This window comes from Periplaneta americana, chromosome 3 (genome assembly GCF_040183065.1).
Source record: "Periplaneta americana isolate PAMFEO1 chromosome 3, P.americana_PAMFEO1_priV1, whole genome shotgun sequence".
NCBI lineage: Eukaryota > Metazoa > Arthropoda > Insecta > Blattodea > Blattidae > Periplaneta > Periplaneta americana.
Window position 1 is genome coordinate 131,507,457 of NC_091119.1, and position 15,502 is coordinate 131,522,958.

Sequence of the window (15,502 nt, forward strand, 5' to 3'; positions counted from 1 at the left end):
TTATTACTATATTGAACGTCTCTAAAAATAATATGCTAAAAGCCTAAAGCAGTAAAATCAATATGTCACTTAAGCGGTAAGAAGAGGGAAATTGTTGTGTGTGTTAGGTTGGGAATACTGAATGTGGAATTTTAGACTTTCCACGGATTGGTTTTGTGCGGAAACCAAGCAGATACGCACGATCTCGCACAAAAGTAAAGTATCTCATTTGTTCTAAATATGCAGTGAGGCTTCACATAATCTCCAAATGGAACTGCTTGAATTACAGAATTCTACTACAATTAAATATTCTAACAAAGAAGGATGGGAACTATTTAAGTCACTGCCCTGTGATAGATGTCCACTGTTGCGTGTGTCTGCAACAAATGTAATGACAATCTTCGGATCTACATACGAGCAAACCTTTTCTAAAATGAATTATCGAAATAGGATACGCGACGATCACTTGGTATATCTTCTAAGACTCTGTGTTTTATTATACTCATTAATAATTAATTATTATTGCAGTTTGCGTACTTTCTTTTACAATACCAAATCTTGCTTTCCTAGCTTCAGTAATATTTTACAAAATGTATTACCATTATTATTGCATTAATTACTGTATAAAAGAAAAAAAAATTATTTTGCACATAACCTCAATCATAGTCTTTTGTTATTCCTTATAATTGCAATGCAGTTTGGGGGTAGAAATTAAAGAAAATGTATTTTTGGGGTACGCTAGCAAAAGGGATTGAATACCACTGCCGTCTATATGTCTGTCCATATACAGTTAATAGTATATAGTATACAGAGCGTTTCAAAAGTGACGATAAAAAATTTAGGAATGAGAAGTAAAAACGAAAAGAAGCAAAAGAAGTTCCGGTAAACATTGGACCTAAAATTAACCGTTTACGAGATAATGGTATTTTTTGCTGGTTGGGGCCGCCAGTGAAACGAGCGCCTGGATACGGGAAAGCGGCAACATTCATGCTTCGTGTCTATGCCGCACTCTCCCCATCTCTTTTCTTCTTAGTGTGAGAGGGTATCTAAACAGACGATATGGCGAACGGTGAATTGGTAGAGGAGGACCTGCACCTAGACCACCGGATTTAAATCGTTTGGATTTTTGTGTATGGGGTTATACAAATGTTGCGAATTTATTTCAGAATACATCATTTGTATATCAGATAAATCAAATGTATTTCAGAAAACATTATTTGTATATCACTTGAGTCAATTGTATTTCAGAAAGCGTCAATTGTATTTGAGTTCAGTCAATTTTATTTCACAGAGCGTCAATTATATTTCAGAAATCATCATTTGTATTTCAGATAATTGCATAATGAAATAACATTTTATTATAGACTCTGATTTCTTAACACATTGATGTTTACTGGAAAATTTGTCTAGTTCGCACTTCCAAATACCTTTTTAAGAATAACACCTCATCTGAGGGGGGGGGGAGGAAAAAACTTAAGAATTTATAAAATTACTGTATTTAAATATCTGATACTTTGTGATCCAATGAAACCCCGCAGTGAATTTTTTTACATTAAATTGATCTTGAGCCACCGGCGTAGCTCAGTCGGTTGAGGCGCTCGTCTCCCGGTTTGAAGTTGCACTCAGGCGTAGGTTCGATTCCCGCTTGGACTGATTACCTGGTTGGGTTTTTTTCTGAGTTTTTCCCCAACTGTAAGGCGAATGTCGGTTAATCTATGGCGAATTCTCTCTCTCATCTCGCAAAATACCATCTCACTATCAAACTCACATCATTTGATAAAATTACTATCTAATTACACTTCATATATAAATATTCTAACTCTGTTACTAAGCGTATATTTTCGTGTATAAATGAAAATTAGAGCACAAGACAGACAAAGTTACGTTATGAGATATTGTATTATGTAATTACGTTGCTATATTTATTTGTGTGGTGTACTATTTGAGCTGTATTTCATTTTATGTTACAGAGTGTAAGTCCCGGTCTGGTAAAAACTGACTTCTTTTCCAAGGCAGGTAATTCCGACGAACTTACAGACCTTATGTATCAAACAAATCCGTATCTCGAAACTAAAGATGTTGTTGATGCTATAGTATACATTTTGGGAACTCCTCCACATGTTCAGGTACGTGTAGCTGTGTAATACAACAATTAAACATAAATTATGAGCTGCAGAAACATTTTATGATCGTGAGGAAAATAAACTATGTGTAATTAGAAGACTGCATTCCAATAAAAACAACCGATCGAGGGTCATGATATTACGTGCGGTCGGTCGCTATACGCAGCAGGCTGGCTGCCCGTTATACCGATTACGCATGAAAGCAAAACACCCAACCGAAGTATCACGGTCGACCGGTTGGTCTCGGTCGTTTAAAGTATTATCACAGTCTAGTAAATACAGTCACGAAGTTTGAGTTTATGAGGGTACTAGGAACAATAGACTGTGCAAGTACTATTTCGCATTGTCTGTAATGAAGCGATAGTAGCAATCCTAGTGGTTAGCAACTATCTATGGATGCATATTTACTACATATTGAGCTTCGTGACTGTATATACTAGACTGTGGTATTATCTCAGGTTGAAAACTGTCTTCGATCGATACGTTTACAGTATGCGCTATGGCAATACTAACTGCCTGATGCTAACTAGACTGTGGTATTATCTTAGGTTGAAAACTGTCTTCAATCGATGCGTTTACAATATGCGCTATGGCAATACTAACTGCCTGATGCCCTATCACGTGATTAGTGAACCTTATAGGTATACAGTCCACCACTGTGGAGTAACGGTTAGCACGCCTGACCTTATAACTAGTGAACCCGGGTTAAAATCCTGGTTGAGGTTCTTTTCTTGGTTTTCCCTCAACCCATTAAAAACAAACTCTGAGTAACTTTCGGCGCTGGACCCTGGGCTCAACTCGCTGGCATTATCACCTTCATCTCACTCAGACGCTAGATAACCATAGCACTTGATAAAGCGTCGTAAAATAACTAGTGCTATTGATCGATCAAAATATTTAATCGATTAACTATTTGAATTTAATCGATAGATTAATCGAGTTTCGATCGAGTTGAAAAAATGTTTTAATATACTGTAATACACAATTATTATTAAATTTAACTTGTGTTTGGTGATAAGCATAAGTTTTAAATGTTGTATATCTGTATATATTGTATCGTTATATTACAAAACAACTGTTTTCATTACTTACATATTTATTATGAGACTTATAATTTATTGTGTCAGTTTCTCCGGGAATTTTTGAGACAAACATAAATAACAAAAAGTATGAAGGCTCACCTAGTTAATACTGCTTCATCCATGATTTTAAACATGTGAGTGCATTCACATGTTCCGAACTAAGTGTCGCTCCAAGTTTAGTAACAATGTTTCCTGCATCTTAAACACGAAAAAAAAAAAAAAAAAAACTTTTTTTCTGTCAAGCACTTCTCCACGATCGTTCAATTTAATCCAAACCTCTCAAATTCTCATATGACATGACGGAGTTAACACTTTTCACAAACCACAGAAAACTGATTATTTTTCTTTATCAAACTAAACACACAATCTACATATACAAACTCAGTATAGAAACTGCAACTCCTGCAAAAGTACAGTCGAAACAGAAGACTGGCCCCTGTTGTTATCGAATTACCAGATTTTAAAAAGAGAAGAAGGTAGTTACGCTCTCACTAGCACACTGTGAAGACATGGCTATTTTAAAAGGGATGGTGGGGACGAATCCCAGAAAAGTATGTATTTCATATGCTAGGAAAATGAGCTGACAACAAGGAGAAGTTTTCTTGGAAAACCATAAAACTTAATAAGGGTTTCGCATTGTGTTTCAACTTCCAATAGAGGTATACTAGGTCACTGTCCTCATATCTCCATCTCTTTCTGAAATGTTTATGCAAAGATTTTCCTACTCTACCTGGTTTACAGTTAGAAAATAACAGTACTCTTGTGCTTTTAAGTAAGCAATTACTGAGAGAGAAATATTGTTAGAATTTTTAGTATGAGTTTGAATTAACAAAATAATAATTAATATCAACTACAACCGATTAATTTTAATCGATTATTCCATTAAATATTTGTTGTTGAACGGAACAATTGTAATATTTTGTAACAGCGTTGTATTCGTAATGTCACAAGACACAACTAAATACATGAAAGAAACCAAGAAGGAAATTCTATACAGGGTGAGTCAGGACCTTTGCGACAAACTCTGAGGAGAGATAGATCTCGAAATGAGGATCAATTTTTGTGAAATAACCCATGTTCTCTGAAGCGTTGTTTAGGAGCTACGCGACATCGAAGAAAAGACGGGTTTTAATGCCTTTTACAATTTATAAATTAATTATTCATTTATTTCAAGTACCCTTGCGAAGAGGTTACTGAAGTGTTTACCCTGAACGTATTACCACAGTCTAGTATATACAGTCACGAAGCTTGAGTTGTGAGGGTGCTAGAAAAATAGACTGTGGGGGTACTATTTCGCATTGTCTGTATTTTAACCAAAAATGCTATGATTATACACAAATAAAATAAATTATTAATATAAAAATCGCTCGCTAACAAAGGAATATATAATAAACCTAAAAAGTTATAAACATAAAATATACCAACCAATAAAGGGATCCTAGTGATTAGTAACTGTCTATGGATGCATAATTACTACGTATTGAGCTTCGTGACTGTATGTATATGTGTATGAATGTGGTATTACATTCATTTCACCGACATAACAGTGATTGTTGGATACTGTCGAACATTTCAGGTCTGTGTCGAATTTCATTTTAAAAAAGTAGAGAATATTCGCACAATTAGTTCCTATCTGGTGTCAACTGGGGTGGCATATACGACACTCGTCACATGTTCACAAAGAAAAAATGTACGGGCGTTAAGACAGGCAATCGCGCTGACCACGTAACACGCCCGCTCTCTCTTTCTCTCTGTATCTATACCGGCAAAATGATAGGTTCCAGCAGTTGATCACTAACAATTCCAGCCCAGATGTTTAAGGTAAAAAATTCAAATTATGGTTTATTTAACGACGCTCGCAACTGCAGAGGTTATATCAGCGTCGCCGGTGTGCCGGAATTTTTGCCCTGCAGGAGTTCTTTTACATGCCAGTAAATCTACTGACATGAGCCTGTCGCATTTAAACACACTTAAATGCCATCGACCTTGGCCGGGTTAAGGTAAATCTTTGCTGGTGATAGACCTGAAATGTTCGACATAGTCTAGTAGTCACTGCTACGATGGCGTAATGAAAGTAATCAGGTTCAGGGAAAACACTTTGAATATCTTCTGTAACTTATCTACAAGGGTACTTCAAGAAATAAATGAATAATTAATTTTATGATTGTAAATATCACCAAAACTTGGCTTTTGTTTGCTGTCCTATAGCTCCACACGACGCGTCAGAAAACATGGTTTGTTTGTCTCACTATCAAACTGGTCGTCATTGCTAGGTCTATCGTTCCTCAGAGTTTGTATCAGAGGTCCTGACTCACCCTGTATAAGATTGAACAAAAATGATTAATTTTAAAAGTAAATGGCGATTTATCCACTATCCATTTTTAGCACGAATTTTCTTTGCACTACCCTTGACATTTCGTGATATAATCGTTGGATGTAGAATAGAATCTGCATTCATCTTAGAATAATTAGCTCCAATGTGAATCATTGTCTGCGATTAAGCATATCTTAATATACACGAATGTAAAAATTTTAAGCAAAGTGAACATGTAGATTACTTTCATTAATACTATGACTGAGAGGTTATGTCCGCTTTTGAAGAAATTTGGGACGCGTCACAAAATCTCTGTTCCTTCTTATGCAATCACATATTTACTACAGCTACATTACACATTTTTATTACTCATATAATGAGTTCGACAAGAAGGATGTTGAATAACATCATTGAAAATATAAAGCAGTCGTGTTAAGTGTCATAGATGCATTATTTCCAGATGACATAGTGTTTATAGCAACTTCAGAGGATGGTTTACAGCGTTCGGTTCATCATTGCTATCAAACTGTAGAAAATTTCAATATAGAAATTTCTCTTGATAAATCTAAAGTAATGGATTTTTTAGGAAAAGAACCAGTCCATAGCAAAATTTGCATTAATAATAAATTATTGGTGCAAGTACAATAATTTGGATACAAATCACATATGAAGAAGAAAAAGACCTCAACGAAAAAATTATGAAATTTAACCGAGCAATGGGAAACATTAATAGGATATTTAAAACAACCTTGGTATAAAAAAAACACGCTCACTAGAGTATACAAAACATTGACCAGACCTATATTATGTTATGACAGTGAGTCCTGGACAATTCGTAGTATTGATATACAGAGATTAACTACGGCAGAAATGAAATATATGAGATGTAGCCTACATTAGGATACACAAGAATGTATCACATGAGAAATAAAATTGTGATATGATAATATTATGAAGTAACTACAGATTGAACCAATCGCAGATTACCAACAAAATTAGAGGTAAAATTAAATGTAAACAGAAAGCCTCGATTTAGAATCCCACATCAAATGTTGAATTATCGTTCTTTGTACGATAAATGTTGGCAAGAGGGTGTAACGGGTCACCATGTTCAATGCATGGAAGGATAATAATGATGACGACGACGATGATGATCAGCGGCGACTCATGATCATTTTTGTTGGTGGGGCCACATATTTCACAAATTTTGCTGTATACGTTAAATAATGCACCAAGGTTTTTTATTTCATTTTAGCTACGGTAATTGTTTCTGTTTAAAAATTAGTTCTCCACAATTCAATTAAAATTACCAACTACATAATAATGCAAATTCAACATCAAACTCACCAATTTGCAGAATTGTCCTTCTGGCTGGCAAACTTTTCGATGACCCTGTTCTTGAAGTTCGGAATTTGATGGAGATTCTTCTTATAAATAGAGCAGAAAGCCAACGAATTCAGCTATCTTGATCCATGGTGTTTCTGAGAAATGTTTTATCCTGTTTAATGTGCTGAAACTCCGTTCTGACTCAGCTGTTGAAACAAGTGTTGTTAGTGCAATTCGAAGGACTTTGCCCACTTCAGAGAATGAATCTTCGAAGGAGTAATCAATAAAAAACTGAACAAATCACACACAGAGGAAATATCTTTAAATGAATAATTTCAATAGATCACTGATATTTCATTAATAATTTTTTCTTTCGAAATGAAAGGACTGTAATTTTTTACGAAAATATTACCCAGGTCGTTGGGGAACTTATCTCTGTATGAAACAAATTTCTTTGGATCACGTACATATATTAAAGCTGCCAAATATATGTGATTGCAGGAATGTTGTACTGCGTCAGATATGCTCATTCTATTTGCAGTTTGCATCTGTATTATATTGTATAATAGGCTATATCAACATGTTTCATCAAGTCATAAAATAAATTAAGGAAAAAACGAAAATTCATTATTATTTAACAAGTTTTTTTAGGCTAAAAGCTTCTCTCATTACAGTATCATCCCATTCATTTGAGTCATCTCCCTCTTCAATCCTTTTGAAGCATTTCAATAGCCCCTCTTTATTTTCCTTACCGTAACGGAGAATACAACTCGGGACTGAAAGTTCCATCGTATTGCTGAAATGGTTGGTATGCGCTTAGGCCTATTGCACACAGATCGCAGTAGATCACTGCGTTTAGGTGAAGTGGAGAAGAATGTTGTGAACCCAGTAATATTTACAAAAACAACTTCACTGATTTAATGCGTTTTGAACATGCACTTTTTATAACCAAGTGAAGTTGGTGAGCATAACAGTGAACAAATTTCGCATAAGGAAATATTTTCTGCGTCAAAGTCTGGACCCCACCCTGGTTTCCACTCATTACAGCAGCACCATCATATGCTTAAGCTATGAGTTCGTTTTCTAAATTGAAAGGTTATAGATTTTGTTTTAGAACCTCGTTCAGACCGTTAGCCGTGCGATTGTTTACCTCTTTGAAAGAAAGAAATCTTTCCACAGGTTTACAAACTTTTATGTACCTCAAAATAATAACAAATTGGCTTTTGAAGGTTATGTCTTTTTGTCAGTCTGCACCAACGAGTTAGAAAGAGAGCTCTTTCTAACTCGTTGGTCTGCACAGTGGGGCAAACCACAGATTTATACCTATCTAATCGAAAGTATTTCAACGAATGGCTTTATTAACTGAATCCTAAAAATGAATTAATCATCAGATGACTGAAAGCAAGTAATGGTCTCTTAAATCAAACCAAATTATAGTAATTTAGCAATTCCTGCTGATGAGAAAATTTAGTTGAATAATATTATCTTGTCAAGATAAAATCTGTTGAATTAATGTCCTGCTTCAGATCTTCGATTAATATCTTATACATACTGGCTACTCTACCCCATTATCTCCTGGCCTAGTTGCCTCTTGGTATCACTTGTGAGGTTCAGACCTGTCTTAGGACAGTTGACTAAACAACAGCATACTGTGTAATAATTCATTTTGTATAGCGTGTAAAGTATATTTATAAACAGAAGTACTGTTTAAGTGTTCAATACATTATCAAGACTGGCAAGTCTAACAAATTTCCCCGATTTGTCGATCCCTGATTTTCTTTACGAGCCCTCAGTGATAATTTGTGAGTTCCGAAAAATAATAGTCAGATACTCTCCCTAGTATATGCCTGTTTTTGTGACCTGTTCGTTGTGTTTCTGGACTGAAAATTTGACCGCGGAATCAATTTGTTCTGCTATGTTTACTGTCCCAAATATTTTAAACTTACAAGCATTTTTAAATGTATTGCACTTTCTTAATGTTTTCTGATGCACTCACTTAAATGTTTTAGACCTTTGCGATCTGACGATGTCCACAGCCTCTCGCCACCAAATATACAATAACAGGTCAGGCCAGGCCAGGGTGGTCAGGCCCCACGCGAAGCATAATACTCGTAACGGTAACTTCGTAACACTTCGTGAATTTCCGTCGGTAGCGAACGCGATATTGCACGCCACGCACCATGGCAGTTGAGTGCTAAAGTGATTCAAGTTGTGCGGATCTTTGACGCAGGCCCAAGCTCACAATATTTAGTGTCATACACTCTTTAACTTTTACTGACAGCGTCAAGTGCCGAAATTTACTGAAACATTTATGAATCCAGTACACTGTTCTACACAAAATTTACGCATTTTAAATGCGAAAAGAAAATTTCTGGGAGACGAAATGTTTCCTTATTTAAATGTTCAAATACGTCCTACTTTTCATGCTATCTGAAATAAAATAAAATGGTAACCTTCTTAAGTAGATTGTTTTGAGTACTGTATCAGGCATTAAAAGATGATTTAGGCTAATTCTAGTGCAACAATCTCAAGCACTCGCGACAGACCGAGTAAAAACTTCAACCGATCGTTATAAGCAGGGATCGAAACTTTATAAACCAATGGCGGAACCATGTTATTGGTGACATGCATAGTATGACGTCACTGCACAATAACAGCCACAGTACAACACAAGCAGTCGGGAGTTCCAGTCCATGCAGTGCAGGACGAGGTCGATGGTAACTTTCAGAGTTTTTCATATCGCTTTCTGCTGTGAGCAGTTTCATTGCCGACGCTAATGAAGACAGTTAAAATACTGTACTTCCAACAAGATGATCCAAAAATTCACTTATTTCGAAACGTATAGAACAGAGGAATATGTCAGTCAATAGCTCTCGGCAAAAGACGAGACAAGATTGAATGTAAATTACGTGAAGCACCGTAGCTAAAAAGTGTTATTAAGAGAGTAATAAAAGAACACTGTAAGAGTAAAAAGAGTACATTGAAAATATTGTTTCTGACGTCAGAAAAGCAACCAAGAGATGATATTTTTTCAACTAGGCACTCAGAATTTTATCAAGATCTGTGAGAAATGGTGATCAAAGTTAGTATTCAATTTAACAAACTGAAGAACACTTACAGTACTTCAAGCCCCCCCCCTTTTTTAAGAAATACACTATCAACACACTTCCTTCAGACACCACACTTCGTCAGAGTTAAAGTAATTTTTTATGAAAAAGTATTACGTACCTTAAGGCTACGACCAGACGAGAGCAAATGTAGCTGATTTTCAGCGACAAATGAAGCTGCTGTAACTCACAATATGCGACGCCAGACTAGACTGTAAGTACTGCTCAGTTTGTGCGTTAATCGTAGTTACGTGTGGCCACAAGACGTACCACACTAGCGACATAGTCTAGTTCTTTTGCGATTTTCTTCCGTGATGGTTCGTATGAATTATCAAGCGAAAGTCGCTTTGTTTGTTGCTAGTTCGACGTAGGCGCCGCCGTACGCAAAGACGATGGTGGATTCATCCTATCAATAGTGAAAGAACGGCTTATTGAAAATTTGTGCTTACTCATGAGAAACTGAAACTGATTGCTAATTCGAGAGAGAAATTTCACTGCTCTCATCAATTTCACTTGCTTTATTTTAGAATACATCAAATAAAACGCCAAAGAGTTGTATACCTGGCTGCAAATCCAATTATCAAAAAAGGAATTTAGTGTCGATATTTACTTTACCTTCTGGTGAAGTAACAAAAAAACAGAAGTAAAATTAAGAAAATAATATTTAAAATTAGTTTATGCTTGTATCCATACGCATTTCTAAATTCGTATTATACTAAATAATTGTAATTTTTTTATTTTATTGAGCTTCCTCAAATTAGAGGCTGCCATTAGACAAAGCATACAAAACAATATAAGAACAAATAGATGATGAAAGATAACAGAGTAAGGAAAAAAGTAAACAAGTACACTGAATTAGAGTCCATATAGGTGGTTTCGTAAAAGTTTGACTGACTGTCTAATTATGAGGAGGGCCAGTTCATTCATAAATGATTTGTGCAGTCCTAGGGTCTTACAGAATTGAGAAGAGAAGTTAGGTATCGTTCCTCTTGCTCCAAACATCAATCCCGTAACACTGATATTGTGAAGTTGGTATTTATATTTATAATACGGGATGGTTGGAACGTAGATTGCTCGTTTCTCCTCATGTACGTCTTCAGGCTGTCCTTCATACGTTTCAAACCTGATGGTGGGGTCGATTATCATACCCTGAGGCAGGGATTCGCTAATGGCGATTATGTCAATTCGTCTGTTACTGCCATTGTCGGCAGTTCCGTGGACTTCTTCATAGACGGTGTATTTTAGTTTTCTAAGGAAATCGGCCAGTTTAGTTCTAATTGCATGGTGCCTATGTATACGCAATGTTTCGCCATAAGGGCAGGCTCCCAGGACATGTCCAAGGGTTTCTATCTCACTGAGGCATCTCCTGCAGTGGTTGTCCTGAGACCTACCGGGTATGGCTCTTATAGCACTTACGTTGGCAGTCATCTTGATAGCCTCCTTCCATTCACCGCTAGTCATTTCATCGGCTTAGTTATCCATTTGTTAGAGGGAGTGAATTCACTGTACAGAATAACGCCATTTCCCTTTTGAGGTAAGTTGCACCATGCGTTGTACTCTCGCTGGCGTAATTCGGTCCTAATTTTTCTGGTGTTTATTACTCCTCTCGTAGAAGTTAGGTGTGCAGTTCCATCGATTTGAAAGTTGTTCAAACAATGTTTAGCTTCTTCCATTAGAAATCTAGTGTTGTTTATATACATATTATTACACATATTCAACTTCATGCAAGTGTTGACGTGTTGCAAGTAGGCTTCCCAACGTGCGCAGAAAATACCTAAGCCTTTAAATTTTTTTTTCGGAATACAACATATTGTCTGGAATATCTCCAGGAAGTTGTAGGATGTCCTTAATTGAGCTTTTAATAAGAAGATCGACATCTTTGAGGAATTTGACAGGTAATTTATCAGGAGGGATTGTTTGAAAAGGGTATACAAGCTTCGGACAAATGAAGGAAGAAACCACATTGTATTTTTGGTAAGGCTGGAGCAAGGGTGAGGTGGTCAGACGTTCTGAGATCGGAGGGCTTCCATAGTTCTCGCGGAGTCGAAAACGGTTTCGTCATTGTAAGTTACTCCAAGATATTTGACGGTTTCATTAATGTCTAATGCGGGCACTTCTGTAGTGGAATCGAGGTAAATAGAAGACGTATTAAGTTTGCCGTTTACAATAGAGATGCATTTAGATTTTTTCGCGTAAAAGGAATAGCTTTGTTTTGTTATTTCACCGTTTTTAAATACTTCTTAATTTGTGTGTCCTTTACATGATACTCGATTTCGTTTTCTAGCTCATTGATAAAAAATTAAAGCAAGGCCATTCATTTTGTATGGTTGTTTGTAATACTTGCATTACAATTTCGTTATTTGCATATTTATTCTTTATTTATTGCGAATTAAGGGGTGAAAGTCTTTCGACTTGTATATTCTATGAGACTCTGAGTCCCGTTTGGGACCTACTAGAGCAGAAATAAATAATAAATATATTTACTGTAAATTTCAGGGTTAAAAATATCGATTTCATAATTAGGCAATACTGGTAACTAACAATAATTGTTAATTATTTTTAGGGGAAATGAATTTGTCTTAATCAATAACGTGTCAGATACTTGTTCTAAGTTTTATTTTATTATTATTATTATTATTATTATTATTATTTTTTTTTTAGAATTTATTTTTTTCCTAATAAAAGATTATTTTTAATATGTACGCCTACGGGCAGTCTAAAGAGAATGGGATGTTTTATAGAATAACTTTACAGCATATTTAAATAACTTCAAAGTTTTTTGTTAAATAAAGAGGTACACGAATATCAGTTTATTAATAGCTTTATAGGTGATCATTGCTTGTTATTATTGTAAGATTATGAATCATAAAAGAAAAATGTTTTACAGGTTTTCCTATTTGTGATTTAAAGACAAAAAAAAAAAAATGCCAGGTTGTGCTGTGTTCGGATGCAACAATTATGCCAAAGCAGTGAAGATAAATATAGAGTGGGCCAAAGAAACGGGAGATCTTTAAATAGCGAAATGAAACTTTAGATACCGGTATTGTATTAAATTAACTTTTATTATATGAAAATATTAAATACAGTACCAATATGCCATTTGTAAGTAACCATTACTTCTTGAAAATGACAACCTTCAAATGCCCTCCACTAATGTGCATATATTCTTGTAATCGCTCTTTGAAATTTCTCATTACATTTTGCAAAATTTCGATTATGTTTGAAATTTCTTCACGAATTGCTGTCTTCAGTTGTTCAATGTTTCGCGGTTTGTTTGCACATACCTTACTTTCTAGATACTCCCATAAAAAGAAATCACATGCACTTACATCAGTGGATCGTACAGGCCAGGGAATGTCTCCATTTCTCGATATGACATGTTACTCAAACAAATTTTGCACTTCCGTCATAGAGATGGCTGCAATATGTGCTGTTGCGCCGTCTTGCTGAAACCAAGTTGATACAAAAATGTCATCTTCTCAATTGATCATTTAAAAAATGTTGTATCAGTATCACATAACGAGCTGCAATGAGTTTGTGCACGACCATTTCATCCTCAAAGAAATGTGACTCTCTAATTTCTTTGGAAGAGACAGCACTCCAAACAGTTACTCTCCGCGAAGTTGCCATGAATTTTTCTGTACATGATGACCAGTTCAAAGTGACAGCGAAACTCCCTACGAGCAGCTTCTGCATAAAGATGGTATAGGTATGTGATTCTGGCTTCGAGAGTGGTTAGGGGTGGGGCATGTTTGCTGTTCTCAGAATATGAAATGATTCAGTTATTGATAGCAACATTGTCAAGCTGGATACAGGGTACAGTACCAAATCCAGCTGTCAGTCAATCCTCGAGTTTGGGACTGTATTTTGAGCTAAATATGACATTAATTAAATACTAAATTCTACGTGTTCTGAAACAAGTTTTGACAAACTTTCAATATCTACATAGAATAGGGACAAAAAGGTGAGCACTTGATAACTTTTAATTCGGCAATGAAGCTCTGTTGCTAATACCATAGCTGATTAAAAGCCTATCACCAGAGAGACGAATAGTGGAGCTGCAGTTTCTAGCCTTCCGTGAATATTATGGAACAGATGTGACTTAGTTCTCAAAATCTTGTTACTAAGCCAGGAATCTCTTGCTCAGATTAAGACTGGGAGAAAGATAAGAGGCTGTAAAACCATCTATTGCTTTCAGTAAAATAATTACGTTAACATTTATATTTTGAATTTATTTCTCGCCTTTTTTTTTTTCAGATTCATGAGCTCATAATTAAACCAACTGGAGAAAAGTACTGAAGCAACTAATTCCAAGACTAAAAGTTTGCAATAGGCACAATACCTGTTTAAAGTTGTGTTAAGTTCAAGTTACAACAAATTGTGAAACAATATTCTAAACAGAAGACAGAATTAATTTAGTTAATTCTGAGTAAACAAATTTTCCTATGCAAAAATTAAATCACGACAAAATTGTATACTTTCACTTTCACTGATGTGATAAGCATATTGTCTAGTAAGAAATGTGTCTAAACACTTCGATGCTTATTCTTTATTTTAAAGTGAAACGTTTATGCTCGTAGGTTAAATGGATAAAATGTTCCGGAAGTTTCACTGATGTTACTTGCTTAGCAATGGCAATGAGTTGCATGACACTAATTTGACGTCACTTGTTTAGCAAGTGATCAGTCTCTTTCTTTCATATGGTGTTTGCTAAAAGCATAACTTACCTTAAAATATACATTAATGTAGATTGACAGTAAAGTTATTTCATTCAAATACAGAAATATAGCCTGGAAACTGTATTTCTTTACTTTAGATGAGAGTTTAAGCTAGAAAATAAATAATTGTCGCAAAAATGCACAAATTATATTTGTGCAAATTGCGAAATGTTTGTGCAATTTTATATATAATTGTGCAGAAAGATGAAATTAATAAAATATGCAGAAACAAAAAGTTATGTAATTTGTTTCTTAGAGTTTTATTACCTTACCATACACTATATACTTAAGTATGCAAGTCATTAGACGTAGGTATATTGAGAATCAATTACTGCTAAATTTGCATCACAAAAAATCCATTAGAAGAAATTGTTCACTTAACTTACATGAATTGCACTGACTCTTTGAAATCAAGTCCCGAACATCTATTGCTTAATACCTGTTTGAACATACCCTTGTCATTAGCATTTCATTTAAATTCAGATTAGTTCAAACACATCTCTGATTTCATTTTCTCCATTACCATCTTCGTTTCTGAAGTCCAATGTGGTTGTCACATTTTTGCACATTTACATTCAAAGTTTGTTGCATTTTTAGAAGTCAAGTAGCAAAATGCGACTGTAGTTTAAACCCTGCTTTAGAGTAATAAAACTGATTTAATAAAATGTATATACAATTCGTTATATTTCTTCTTTAATATAAAAATATTAATTATTCTGAAATGTATTCGTTTTAACATAATTTCAACCTTTTTCTTCCTCCAAACATTGATATTAACTTGGTTAACTGTTTAGAATGTCTTGTCAAATAAAAGTCGTAATTATAGAGTGGAGAAAATTTGATTAAAAATGAT

The 15,502-nt window shown here is 35.1% G+C and overlaps 1 protein-coding gene across 4 annotated transcripts in view; it reads left to right on the top strand.

Annotated features, from left to right (window-relative positions):
- Positions 1–15,502, top strand: part of LOC138696531 (dehydrogenase/reductase SDR family member 11-like) — a 32,244-nt gene that overhangs the window by 15,033 nt on the left and 1,709 nt on the right. For 3 of the 4 annotated variants that reach the window (XM_069821620.1, XM_069821623.1, XM_069821621.1), the window contains 2 exons: positions 1,950–2,105; positions 14,189–15,278. In XM_069821620.1, coding sequence (XP_069677721.1) covers positions 1,950–2,105; positions 14,189–14,230 — 198 coding nt within the window. In that variant the 3' untranslated portion in view covers positions 14,231–15,278. Of the gene's footprint in view, positions 1–1,949; positions 2,106–14,188; positions 15,279–15,502 lie in introns of those variants that run through there. The other variant, XM_069821622.1, reaches the window with a different exon arrangement.